The sequence below is a fragment of the Epinephelus moara genome, chromosome 19, assembly GCF_006386435.1.
Source record: "Epinephelus moara isolate mb chromosome 19, YSFRI_EMoa_1.0, whole genome shotgun sequence".
NCBI classification, from domain to species: Eukaryota; Metazoa; Chordata; class Actinopteri; order Perciformes; family Serranidae; genus Epinephelus; species Epinephelus moara.
The window spans coordinates 29,690,374-29,703,774 of NC_065524.1; the positions used below are offsets into that span (position 1 = coordinate 29,690,374).

At 40.2% G+C, this 13,401-nt stretch overlaps 1 protein-coding gene across 2 annotated transcripts in view; it reads right to left on the bottom strand.

Annotated features, from left to right (window-relative positions):
* Nucleotides 1-13,401, bottom strand: part of LOC126407261 (spectrin beta chain, non-erythrocytic 1) — a 164,646-nt gene that overhangs the window by 49,771 nt on the left and 101,474 nt on the right. For both annotated transcript variants that reach the window (XM_050072025.1, XM_050072024.1), the window contains 6 exons: nucleotides 7,558-7,731; nucleotides 3,418-3,509; nucleotides 3,012-3,092; nucleotides 914-1,029; nucleotides 709-821; nucleotides 435-622 (listed from right to left, as the gene is read on the bottom strand). In XM_050072025.1, the coding sequence (XP_049927982.1) occupies nucleotides 435-622; nucleotides 709-821; nucleotides 914-1,029; nucleotides 3,012-3,092; nucleotides 3,418-3,509; nucleotides 7,558-7,731 (764 nt within the window). The remainder of the gene's footprint in view (nucleotides 1-434; nucleotides 623-708; nucleotides 822-913; nucleotides 1,030-3,011; nucleotides 3,093-3,417; nucleotides 3,510-7,557; nucleotides 7,732-13,401) is intronic.

The window sequence follows — 13,401 nt, forward strand, 5'->3', positions numbered from 1 at the left end:
ACAACAAACGCCACAAAATTATCTGTGACTGTGACCATGAACACAAATATACAGCAGGCAGTTGTCCTCAGTTTATAAGAAATTCAGAGCTTCACCAGAACATTTATGATTTTCCTCTCGCTCTCCAAAACAGATGCATGCGGTAATTGCCGGTTGCAGTTGAGATTTTACGACACCAGGCTGTGGGTGTCAAACCGCTACCAAACACAATGACGATGTCTCTGGACCAGGCTGTGGGTGTCAAACCGCTACCAAACACAATGACGATGTCTCTGGATGTTGACTTCATCATATTCATAACACCCAAACTTATGTCCTTCTTTAGAGCTGAGATTTTAACTTCTGTTTAGCACCAACATTACATCTAAAATCAGCCAATAACACCACACACCATGGATAAGTTATCATATCGTGTGTCGACAGTGTTCACTGACTTTGGTGGTTTCTCCACAGTGCGGTAGGTGTTGAAGGCCTGCAGCTGCTGCTGGACTCCCACCAGAGAGTTGGCAAACTTCCTGTTGTTGAGGATGATGATGGTCTGTTCGATCCACTCCAGCAGGTCTGACGCCAGAGATTCATATTTCTCAATCATCTTCTCCGTCTCGATGGCGTTGTCCAGAACCTTGAAGACACAGCAGAGGAGGAAACGTGTTAAAAGTATCAGCTGAGGTGAGAACATATCTGAGGCGTAGGGAGGCGATTCGTCACCTTGCCGATTCTCTTCCCCTCCACCTTCAGCGCCTTCATCTTGGAGAAGTAGTGGTAGTAGGTGACTACGTAGGTGATGATGGACTTCTCATCAGGGTGGTCCACGCTGATGTCTGCACACAGAAAACAAAGATCAGATGACGATGCAGGTGTGTATGCATGTGTGTTGTGTGTGTAGTGTGTGTGTGTGTGTGTGCTCTCTTACCTTCGGGGTCCAGCAGCTTGGTGAGGCCCAGGTGTTGCTCAGCCAGGTTGAAGGCATTCTGCAGGTTGTAGTGAGCGTTTGATTTCTTCAGCTTATCAAAGTCAATCAGGTCCGGTCTGAAAAACAAAACAATTGATAAATAAAAACAGCAACTGAGAGAGGCTGAATTCAGGGCACAAATTCCCACAAAGAGGACGACTCTAAAATGTTTTTTTCTATTTGAATTTATTTGTATTTCTGTGACTTTTATATTCTATCCTAAGGGTCTACATGATGTTTTGCATTTTTCAACACTGCTGTGATTAAACTTCTGGTGAAAACTTTTATTATTTATTATTTGTTGGCCTAAAATTAGTCAAAATAAAATATGTTTAGTCTAAAAATACTGGAACTGGCTCACTAAACATCGACCACGTATAAGTTCCCCCCCCACAAGCTGCTACAACCAATGAATTCACAAAGAGGACAGCTACTGTGTGGCTCATATTCCCCAGATGTGTTTAATTTGAATGAAGTAACTTTGGCAATCTGAGATTAAAATCCTTAAAAAAGAGGAGATGTCAATGACTAAGAAATATGGAACTAATATTCTTCATACTAATCTGCTGTGTTGAGCTTATTGAGTTGAATGTGCATAAAGAAGTGTTTTCAGTCTCAGTGTGGTTTGAGGGAACCAGTCTGCTGACTGGTCAGCTGAGGCTCTGCAGTCATTACTGAAAAGACTGCAGTGGTACAGCAGAACAAACAGTGAGCATGAGGAATGATGTGATGTTGGAGCTACTTGTGTTGGTGGATCATAAGGTGATGATGGGGAAGATTCTCTTTAAAGATACTTTGTGTAGAATGTTTCACGTGATTATAGCAGCTTTCTGTGGCATCATTTTTTGCTGGCGGGCAAAAAAAAGCAGAGAAACGTCTGAGTATGCAGCTTATTTCACTGCAGGAAACATGATCATTTCCTAAAATTAGGCTGTCTATGCAGTAGGAAGATGCAAATACTTTGGGTATGGGTGCTAAATGACCAGAGAAAACAGAGGAAAGGGGCTGTGGCATTTGCTTTTGCTCGAGAAAACCTTCGCAACCAGAATGCACTGCGCCACACCAGACCAATAAACGCTCCCGCTGGTAGGTGATGTAACATTAACTCATCTGTTCTTGGCACTGGTTAGATGAAAGGAATTTTACCCCACTTCATTTACATGTACTACCCATGTTTGCATGATACAAAGTTGGTTGAAAATCGGTGAGGTATCCCTTCGACGTTTGACGTAATGTGACTTGTTCATCAGAAAACAATATGGCGGCCATCTGGTAACAAACTATCTCGTATATACAGTTAAACAGTAAACTAAAATTAGACAATTAGACAGAAACAGGCAGTGACACAATCTTGGTTAATATTTCATCAGCACTGCTTAGTTTCACCATTTTCACGATACAGACAACAGTATGGCACCAAATTCTGTTCACAAACTCTCATATTACAGCTAAACAGGGCACTAAAATATGTTTCTATAGGCATTTTTAGGTGAAAAATAGGCAATGCAGTCGTAGAATCTTGGTTTATATTTGATCAGCCTAGTCTGACAGTTTGATCTGAGTTTGAGAGAGAGATGGGCAGGCCTCTCTCTTGATCTGCTTCTATGTTTTTTGTGTAAAATGCAGAAGCGCAACATGTAATTCAAACAACAGAGCCAGTAAGAGTCCACTGAATTACAGAGAGATCTAGGTGCTGGTAAGATGGAGGGAAGTTTAACACAGATCTTTTACACACACTACCCACACTATTCTGATTCAAAGCTGGTTAAAATTCAGTAAAGTCTCCCTTTAAGTGCACGGTTACTTTTTAAAATCTTCTGCCTGTATGAGAACAATGAAATACGAGTGCACTTTACCGACCAACTTCACTGGCTTAATATTAAAAGACGTTAGAAGTAACCTTCTGTTCTAAATGAACGAAAAATAACTGATTGTTTTTCTGTAAAACGGTTCAATAGTGTAGAAGAGTAGCTGTAGTAGAAATAGTACTTGCCGTAGTAGCAGTCCCTGTGTGTTTGGATCAATGTGCTGTGTGATGAGTTACAGCCGGAGCTCCTACCTGTGTTTGTGGATGAGAGCGTTGAAAGCCATCCCGTCTCTCCAGCTGGTGCTGAAGTTGTGGATGTTCACGTTGGGATATCTGGACAGGAAGAGGAAATCACAGCTCATCAGATTCTTGTGTCGGACCAGCGCTACTGAAAACTGTATTTAACGGTGCACCATTTGTCTTTTTCACACCACATCACAGTCAGTTAGTGATTTCAGTGTAACTAAACTAATGGGACGATCACTGAGGACTTTCGGACTTTATCAGCCTCGACTCTGCAAACAGATCTAAAGATTCTGGTTAATGGTGGAAAGAAATCATAATCAATTGTCTAACCACTTGCAGGGAGAGGTACAGGGGGCAACAGGGCTGATGGGAAATGTAGTGTGAACTCTGGGGAAGCACTAATGACTCTCACCCTGCTGTCTTCATCTGACACCAGAGCAGCAGAGCATCTTTAGCTGACTTCTTCTCCTTGTTGTCCTCCGTCTCCACACTGATGTCCTGGATCTAAGACACACGCACACACACACACACACACACACACACACACACACACACACACACACACACACACACACAGAGTAAGATGCACATCTCTTCATTTGTATGTACGCAAACATTTAGTGTGGATTCTCTGCAGAGTTTTTATAAACGAGGCCCCAGGTCTCTCCAAGATTACCTGTTATCAATTTAGTTTAGATAAAAAAACATACTAAATCAAATCCCTCTCTTGACACATATCATAACACAAAATGCGTTTATAAAGGAGATAAGATAAATTATACCACAGCAGGGAAAGGAAAATAAATCTAAAGAAAGCTCGACTTAAATCAGTCACGAGTTTATTTTGCATTACACATTAAGTATTCATCATACACAACTCCCTGCTGTGGGTTCAGCGCTAGACATGAATTCTGAATGTACAGTTTGTGTTTGATATTAAAGGGTTGTTTTCGACACACTCCATGTGTAAAACATACCAAGAGCAACAGTGTGTACAGAAGTCATGGCATCCCTAAACAAATTAAACAAAATTTATTTCCCAAGTTGTTGCTTTTACCTATTTTTCAAAGAGTTTTGAATGCAGCATCGCACCGTTTAACACATATCAAAGTAAACGGAAACCAGCCTATGACTTAAAAAAAGTCCACAACCAGACACGCAACATGATTTAACACATCACACACATGTTCCTGTTTTCAAACTCTTCCACTCGTGCATGTGTAATCCATCCAAAGTGAAGTCTGCCACTGACATGATGCATTTCCTGCCTGCACAAATGTCCTGATCATCACTCTTATTCCTGACATCAACAAACACACACGTCTGCATATCCATACATACAACAACATTAACAATGCCATACCTAATTATTGAACTTCACCTAGTTCTTCCTACAACCCCAAAAGCAATTATTAGCTCTTACTGTCCTAAAATGCCCTTACTGTTTAGGATGTCCTCACTTTTTTAAGAAACCCAGACTTTTCAAAAATTGTTCTCACTGTCTAAACATGTGCACACCTTCTAAAGATGTCCTTACTGTCCACAAATGTCCTTACTTTCTAAAATTGTCCATACTATATAAAAAATATCATCACTTTCTAAAGGTGTCCTCACTCTCTAAAAGTGAACACTTTCTAAAGATGTCCTATCTGTCCACTAATATCCTTACTTTCTAAATTTGTCCATTCTATAAAAAATACAGTCACTTTCTAAAGGTGTCCTCACTCACTCAACATGTGTACACTTTTTAAAGATGTCCTTTCTATGCGCGAATGTCTTTACTTTCTAAAATTGTTCATACTATTAAAATATCTCCACTCTCTAAAGATGTCCTCACTCTCTAAACGTGCACTTTCTAAAGAGGTCCGTCCACAAATATCCTGACTTTCTAAAATTGTCCATACTATTAAGAATATCATCACTTTCTAAAGATGTCTTAGTGTCCTTACTTTCTGAAATTGACCATACTAGATAAAAAAATAATGTCACTTTCTAAAGATGTCCTCACTCTCTCAACATGTGCACACTGTATATCTGTAAATATCTGCACTTGCAAACATGCCCACACCTTCTTACACTGCCCTCACTGTCCAAACATGTCCACGCTTTCTAAAAACATTCTCACAGTGAGGAAATGTCCACATTTCCTGAAAAAAAGTCCTCAATTTCCAAACTGCCTACACTACCTAAACTCTAAATGGTCCTCTGAAAGATAGTACAAGAGTGCGCACACACACACATGCACGCACACATAGTCAAACATCTCACCTTCATTGATTGACATCCATCAGTTTCAGTCTGACAGAAGCATGAGCCACATCTGAGCGACAAATCAGCAACATCAACACCACCAAAGCATATATGGCGCACACACACACACACACACACACACACACACACGTATACACACACATACACACACACACACACACACACACACACACACGTATACACACACACACACACACACATATGCACACACACGCACACACACACACCCTGCTGTCAATCTGCACTCGGCTCCATTTCACCCACTGCAGGATTTAAAACCACTAAAAAGAGTTTTTTAATCCTCACGGCTTATAAAAGATAAATCCGTTTCGCCCAACTGTTCACTGTCCCTGACGATGACATCATCACCCGAGTGACACGACAACCCCGTCAACATACAGTAACATGACAAGCGTTCCTCTGAGTGTGAATTCAGCCATTTAATGGGGTCGTATTTATTGAGATCAATGAGTTCAAAGCAGATAACGACTCTCAGAGATGTGACGTAGTAAAAGAAGCAGTTTAACAGCCTTTTTCTCACTTAAAAAATTAATGAAAAATTCCTTAATAACAGTAAGATATGAGGCAATTTAATTGACAACTCTTAATCTTTCAGTTAATGATTAAAGATTCGGCGATGTCACAGTTTTAGGATTAGAAAGGATTTAATATTACACAGCAGTTATCTGTAGAAATAATGTGGGACGTTATCTTTTCATTAAAAAATTTAATGATGATTCACTTTATGTTTCTTGAATAACATCTTCACACAGTGCTGCCAGTTTGTGAAGTGCACTTGATTCAACTTAACAGTAATTCTGGAAGCTTTAGTTTTGTTTCAACGGGCTGCCAAAGAACAACAAGGTGAAAAATAAAGCAGACGCCCAACCTTTACAAGGTTGATCTATGGATTTAAGCTCAGTATATTACACTAGTTATATCTTTGATGCTTCTGTGCAAGCACCTCATTAACATAAGTCGGAGTATGAGGGCTGCACATGAGAGGCCTACTCTTCTGTTCTGACTATACTGTCATTTTCCCTATGCATTTTATCAAGTTTGGGATCCAAAATAGTAAAGCAACCCATTTTTTTCAATCCAGTGGCCCAGATATGCCACACTGTCAGGAACTCAGCTGACCAATCTGACATCATTTAACCTGACTGGTGATGCAATAAAAAGTAAAATGACCCAGATCCACTTATTTTAGGATTCAGAATAGTTGCTGCTGTCCAGGGTATTATAATCCAAATAACACCCATAATGACAAGATCAGTCCCACAATTTGAAAATATGTAACAAAATCAGTTGAACTTATTTGGGGATGCAAAATAAAACAGTGGCCAATTCACTCTAAGCAAACAGCAAACAGAAGGGACACACAAAAAGCACAGCAATTATTCATCTATTTGTTACATTCATTAATTTGTTGACGATATTACCCCATTCCAGAAATGTAATGTGACTGGGATGCAAAATAGTAATAGCAACCAATCAACTGCCAGTGAAGGATAATGGCCATGGAGAGGCCCAAACATTAATAATGTACTCCTTAATGTAAAATGTTTGACTATGTATTTTGCTAATTTAGGGATACAAAATAGCACGATAACTCTTCAGCTAAAATAGGAACATGGTGTCACTAAAGAGGCAACCCTTGATAAGGCTAATCATAGGATCAGCATAGATTCATTTAACTTTCTGACATGCAAAATCATGATGCCTCCGATGTGACATTTTTTATCCCATGTGAGCTTTGTCAGTGTATTTGTTTCACTGTTTCAGGGGATGCAATGATATTACAGCTGCTGATTTACTATAAGCCAATCATGGCCTAAATAAAGGCCAGACATGAGCAGGCTGACTTCATTTTGGGATGCAAAATTGCAAGCTTTGTCAGTGTGTTTGCTGCACTGTTTTTAGGGATGCAATGATATCATAGCCACTGATTTACTATAAGCCAATCATGGACAAGATAAAGGCCAGATATGAGTAGATTAACTTTATTTTGGGATGCAAAATTGCGAGCTTTGTCAGTGTGTTTATTTCACGGTTTATAGCGATGCAATGATATCATAGCCACGGATTTACTATGAGCCAATCGTGCCCTGGATAAAGGCTGGACTTGAGCAGACTGACTTCATTTTGGGATGCAAAATTGCACAATGCACTATCATCTAAAAATGGAAGACCCACATCCCTGCTACACTCTGATTTCAGCTGATGTCACTGAGTAAGTTCACCTCATGTTGGGATGCAAACTTGCGCGGCTGTCTCTTACCTGGAAGCGGAGGATGATGGTCCAGATGAGCCCCAGAGTGAGGCGGTGGTTTCCGTCGACGATGTCGTGGGAGCCCATGTTCTCCAGGTGAACCCTCTGCTCCTTCAGGAACTGCAGAGCCTTGTCCACGTTCTCCAGACAGTGGATCCTCATCCGACCCTTGGTGGGTTTGGGCTGAAACAAAAACATATTCAATTTTATTTACAACCTTCGAAAAACCAGGAACTGTGAACTGTTTCCTGCTGCTGCCAAATGAAAATGAAGAAAACAGCTGCGGACACAGCTGACCACCTTCAAAAACTGACGGCTTTTGTTTTGATTGTGCTTTTTATGATGCTTGAGAACAATTTTATTAAAAACAAATCATGATCTCAATACAAACATCCAAAGACAGGAAAACTCCTGTTTATACTTAAAGCAATAAATAATTTCATAACCAACAGTTCACCGAAGATCTTTAGCTGCACAAGTAAGAACTGCCACAGGATATCGAGGATGAGGGGGGAAAATTACGTGATAATAGTGTGAGCTGTGTGGTATTTAAGAAATGGAACGTGAATACCAGTTCCCATTTAACGTAAATACTGAGCGGACTTAAGATTGTCAAGCTTATCATGAAATGACTCAACAAATCCTTGAAATATTTTGGTGTACAGTGATCAAAAACTGGGCGACTGTTGCACTTTTGTATTTCAATCAGTGGTTCCCAACTGGTGGGTCGTGGTCCAAAACTGGGTCGCGGGTCCATTTTGAATGGACCACAAGTCAATGTGTCAAAAAAAACAAAACACAACACTTCAAGCACAGAGCTTTTATTTTGAAGTGAAGACGGGGCCTCTTCAGTGAAACCTGGGCACCAGCTAGCCTGTTCCAATGTGTGCTCACCGAATGCTGTCGAAGTCTTGCCTAGCCTCTGTAGGACCTGACTTGGAAGGACCCGCCCTACAAAGGAAGCATCCTTGACTTTGAGAAGCACTGAGAGAGAGCAAACTATCTTGACAACATGGCCAAACACAAGTATGACACTGAGTATATTAAACTATGTGGACCTTGAACTGATGACGACAGAGAAATCTGGACCCCGTAAAGCCATACATGGGCTGGCACCCCACGATATTGCTGAACTTCTCTGTCCCTACTCCAGCTCCAGACCTCTTAGATCCTTCGAGCAATGTCTTTTAACTGTCCCACGATCAAGGCTGGTGGGTTAGGGAGATCGTGCCTTTGCCATAGCTGCTCCAAAGCTTTGGAATAACCTTCCACTCTCAATCAAATCCTCCCCTCCACTGACACTTTTAAGACAAATCTCAAATCATACATGTTTTCACTGGCCTTTGGTTGCTTGTAGTGGTTTTAATATTTTAGTAATTTTATCATCTTTTCACGTTTGTAATCGTTCTCACTGGTGTTATTCTGTTTTATATTTGTGTACATTTTATATTGCTATATATTTGTGTGTCATTCTTTAAATTTGTGCAGCACTTTGTTCAGCTGTGTTTGTTTTTAAATGTGCTATATAAAAAAAACTTGATTTGATTTGATGTGACGTATCTGAAAATCAGATTATTCAACTTTTATGAAACCACATTCTTTATTTTTAGACTCTGCAGTATTGTTTGAAAATGTATACGCTGCCTTCTGGATTTGATTTATGCTGCACAGCCCACTGTATTCATGTAATTGTTCCCAAGCTTGAAGAATATTATTCCACACATCTGGCAAACCCGAGAAAAGCTGATGTGTTATTTCTTTTTCTTTCTTTTTTTTAGATATTATCCTTTTCTTTACCAACTATAATCTCCACACCTTTAGAAAGCCCATCACTACAGTCAGAGAAAACAACTTTACCTTCTCTCCTTCCCGTACAGCATGTGTTACAGTTATAAACAGGCCTTGTTTTATTTAGATTTTACAGTACGCAGTCACTGGCAGTGAGCTGTTTGACCTCTGTAATAAATGCATTAAAATAAAGGAGCCCTTGTTCCTTGAATCTAAGAAATCATACATGAGTTTACTGGTGTCTACAAACAAACACAGAGAGAAACGTCTCTGTGATGCTACTGTGATAACAAAGAGGAAGTGCTGGCAAACAGGAGGTGCGGGCATCATCCGAGTGTCAGTGAGCTTTTCCAGCAGACTGAATGAGAGATGATGAATGAAGACGAGTCTGATGTTATTATTACTCCACTGGAAAGACTTCACACTGTGATGATAACCTGCCTTCCTGCAGAGCTTCAGTGTTGCGTCAGGCAGATGTCTGACAGCTCTGCAGTTACACAAACGACCAGTAAACAACAACAGAAACTCAACTGAAGGTGAACGTGACAATAAAGCTAAAACCACTGAGAGAGAGCGAGGAGCAATAAGTAATAATACAGAACTATTATCAGCAAAATTTACTTGAATATGAAAAGAAGAAAATACTGTGACTGATAACGGTCATATATTTCATTATTAAATTGATTATTAGCAGCATGTTACTGTTGTAGCTTCTCAAGGTGGAGCTGGTTTGAACTTCACACAGTTAGCTAGTTTATTCCAGTGGTTCCCAACCTAGGGTTCAGGCCCCTCCAAAGGGTCACCAGATAAATCTGAGGGGTCGTCAGATGATTATTGTGAGAGAAAAGAGGAAAAATAAATACACGTTTGTACTTATTTTCCGGCATTTTTCTGTATTCTTAAGTAAAATTTTTGAAAATTTGACCTATTTCAGCTTTTAACAGTAATGAAAGCATTTAAGAAATTTTGTGTGGAAACTTAAAGATATCTGAAACCTGACAGGAAACTACAAGTAGATGTTATTTATTTGTAAAGGGTTACAAGCCACAAACAAGGCAACGGTTTTAGGTAAATTACATTAAAACTGCAGTTTACCAAACTACTAGCTACTTGTAATTAACAGTGGTTAAACTACATCTTAACTACATCATTTGTTTGTTTGTTTTTTTTGGTGTGTCACGTTCGACGTCACAGACAGGCCAAAAAACAGGTTAGTAAACAGCAGAGAGGAGCATAGAGGCCAGTGAAAATGTTACGGTGGTTACTTCTTGTATACATCTTTAACTTATTCAGTCTCTTTCAAACTGCAAATAATTTGGAATGATGTTCGAGAGCTGTTTGGGTGGAGTTATACGGTGTTTTGTTGTGGCGCATCATTGCATCTCGCTGGTAAAGGAGCTAAGGTTTCCACATTCATCCAAGTGTTGAGTTCCCATCAATGCCGCTCAGAGCTGGACCCAGGTACTGCTCCTCTTATTGCTTGGCTTAAATGCCGTGTTCCATTGCTGTGTACATGTTTTTCCAGCTCCGTCTCCTAGAAATTACATTTGTATGTTATTAAACTGTTTCCTTAATGACGTTCTTATGACAACGTAATTGCTACCTGGACTGTTTTCAGAGACAACGTTTCTTTCAGGTAACAAAACACTACAATCATATACTGCGCAGGCTTCACAAGGAGGGGGTTGGGGAGGATGGCGGGTGCACAAAGTGCAGGAGGTTGACACCAGAACTTTGGGTTTGCATCCAGGCTCCTGTTTTAGGTTTAGGCTACAAAAACATGTTGGTTAAGGTTAGGGAAAGACTGTGATTTCGGCTGAATGTTGATATCAACATTTTGCAACTTGCCACACATTAATCAGCAACATTTCCCCCATTAGAAAACGTACTCACTCGGCATGAAGTTTCCCTCAGAACATATTTGCTGCTTCACATTAATTAAACTGTAATTTCTAGGAGACAGAGCTGGGTTTTCAAAGTGGGCGACACTGACATGTTTAGGGTTGTTTAAATCAATGAATCGATGAAATAAATAAAACAGAATACAGTAATAATAAATAACTGTAATAAAATAAATGTCCGAGCTGTCAGAGCAGTGCCCGTACATCCTGCAGCCCGTCCACACCACATGTCCTCTGTCCAACACTGACCGTTCAAACTACGAGCCGGACGGCGTCCAACAATAACACTGCTGTCTTTGCTTTTCCTCACACAGACACATAAACACCACCCAGCGAAGAAGTCACTCAGTGATTCAGGATCTGGACTCAGACCAGAGATATTTTGGACCGTTGTCTGCTGCAGTCACACATGCAACAAACCACACAGAGATTCAGAGATTCAGAGATCAGCACTTTGGTCCCTGAAAGCAAACAAAAATGGTTTTACCTCCATCCACAGTTTGGGGCTTTTAGCTGTTTTTAGACTGAATGACCATGCTGTGTCATGCTGCCTGTGGAGGTGCGGGGCTTCCTCTTTTTCTGCTCTGAGTGCTGCAGTGCTCAACTAAGACTTAAACCTTATGTCTCTGCTTGATTTTTGCACAGTGAATTGAACCTAAATGTTGGTAATATTCTATATTTATATTCTATATTGTGTGTGTGTGTGTATCAGAGCCTGATATATCTTCCTCCTCTGTGCCACAGAGCTCCATTGTTGTCCAAAAACTATTAAAAACACATCAGTGAGCCACACTGTTGCACTGGCTGACATGTTCCTTCATCACCATGAAAACAAATATTATAGTTTATTTTGACTCAGTCCCACACACACCATCCTGCTGCCAAAAATACTCACTAGAGCACCGAATGTGGATTCATCCACTGCTGAAAATAGTCCCCAAATATGCACCATTTCCTTCTGATTGTTTAACAAAACTAAGTAAATTAACTTAAGAACAAATTTGAGGTACTTTATGCCACTTTATTCTTCCACTCCGCTATAGTACAGAGGTTTGATAGTCATATTAGTAGGTTTTTATCTTACAAATTAGGATTTTACACACAAAAGCCCCGTTTCTACCAAAGCAGTTCAGTTCAGTACTCTTTTTCCATTTCCACTGTAAAAAGTTGTGGATGGTACCAATAGAACCGTTCCTTTCCGTCCCCATTTTTGGTCCCCCCTCTGTTGGGGTACCTAGCACACAGTCTAGTACTAAAAGGTGGAGCTGTGAACACTGCAGTCTGATTGGTCAATAGAGGACGGTCACTCTGCTCAGGGCTGAGTTGTGGCTGGTTTTGAGGCTCATGTAACCACTGTTCATACTGTGGAGAGTTTTATGTACATTAATAAACTGTAAGTGCAAATGAAAGGATGTTTTGCTGCCTCTCACAGCAGCTGGAGTCTGAGAAAAAATAACTTAATTCACTGGGCAGACTGCTGGCAACTTTTAAGGTGGAACGTTAACTTGTAATGTTACTCAATGCATGAGGTGACATTGTGAATCCATCAACACACCTTAAATATTCAATATGACAACTTTGACCATTACTTTAGTTTTTATTGTCTCTCTTGGATGACAGACACTTTTAAGTAGTGAGTAGATCTTTAAGCATTAAAAAAAATATTAATTTAGACTGAATTATGTGAACTGCATATATTCTAATCCTCACTGGAGGAAAAAAAAGCACCACGGAGCACCGTTCCTGTGGGCTCCAGCAACACTAAACCCCTGAGCTTGCCTGAGAAGGACTAAATGCACAAACCCACTATTTTTAAATACCCCATGGAGAGAGACTCTCACTGCAGCCTGTTTTATTTTGTTCTGAAAAATACGGCATGCAGCCTCGTTCTGTGGACGATGAACAAGGCGCAGACTGATAAAGGAGGGAATACAGTGAGTGCTGGACGGAGCAGTGAGTGACAACAACCCCGCCCACATTTAAGAGTACGCTAGGGTCTAGGTACCATGTCTGACGGGTTACTTTTGGTTCAAAAGGTACCATACTGAAAGTGTTTGGTGGAAACAGGGCTAAAGCATCCACTGAGCTTTTAAATTATGTTGCACTTTTTAAGATTTAATTATCGAAATTAATAAAAAAGCACCTTAACCGACTACAACAGTAA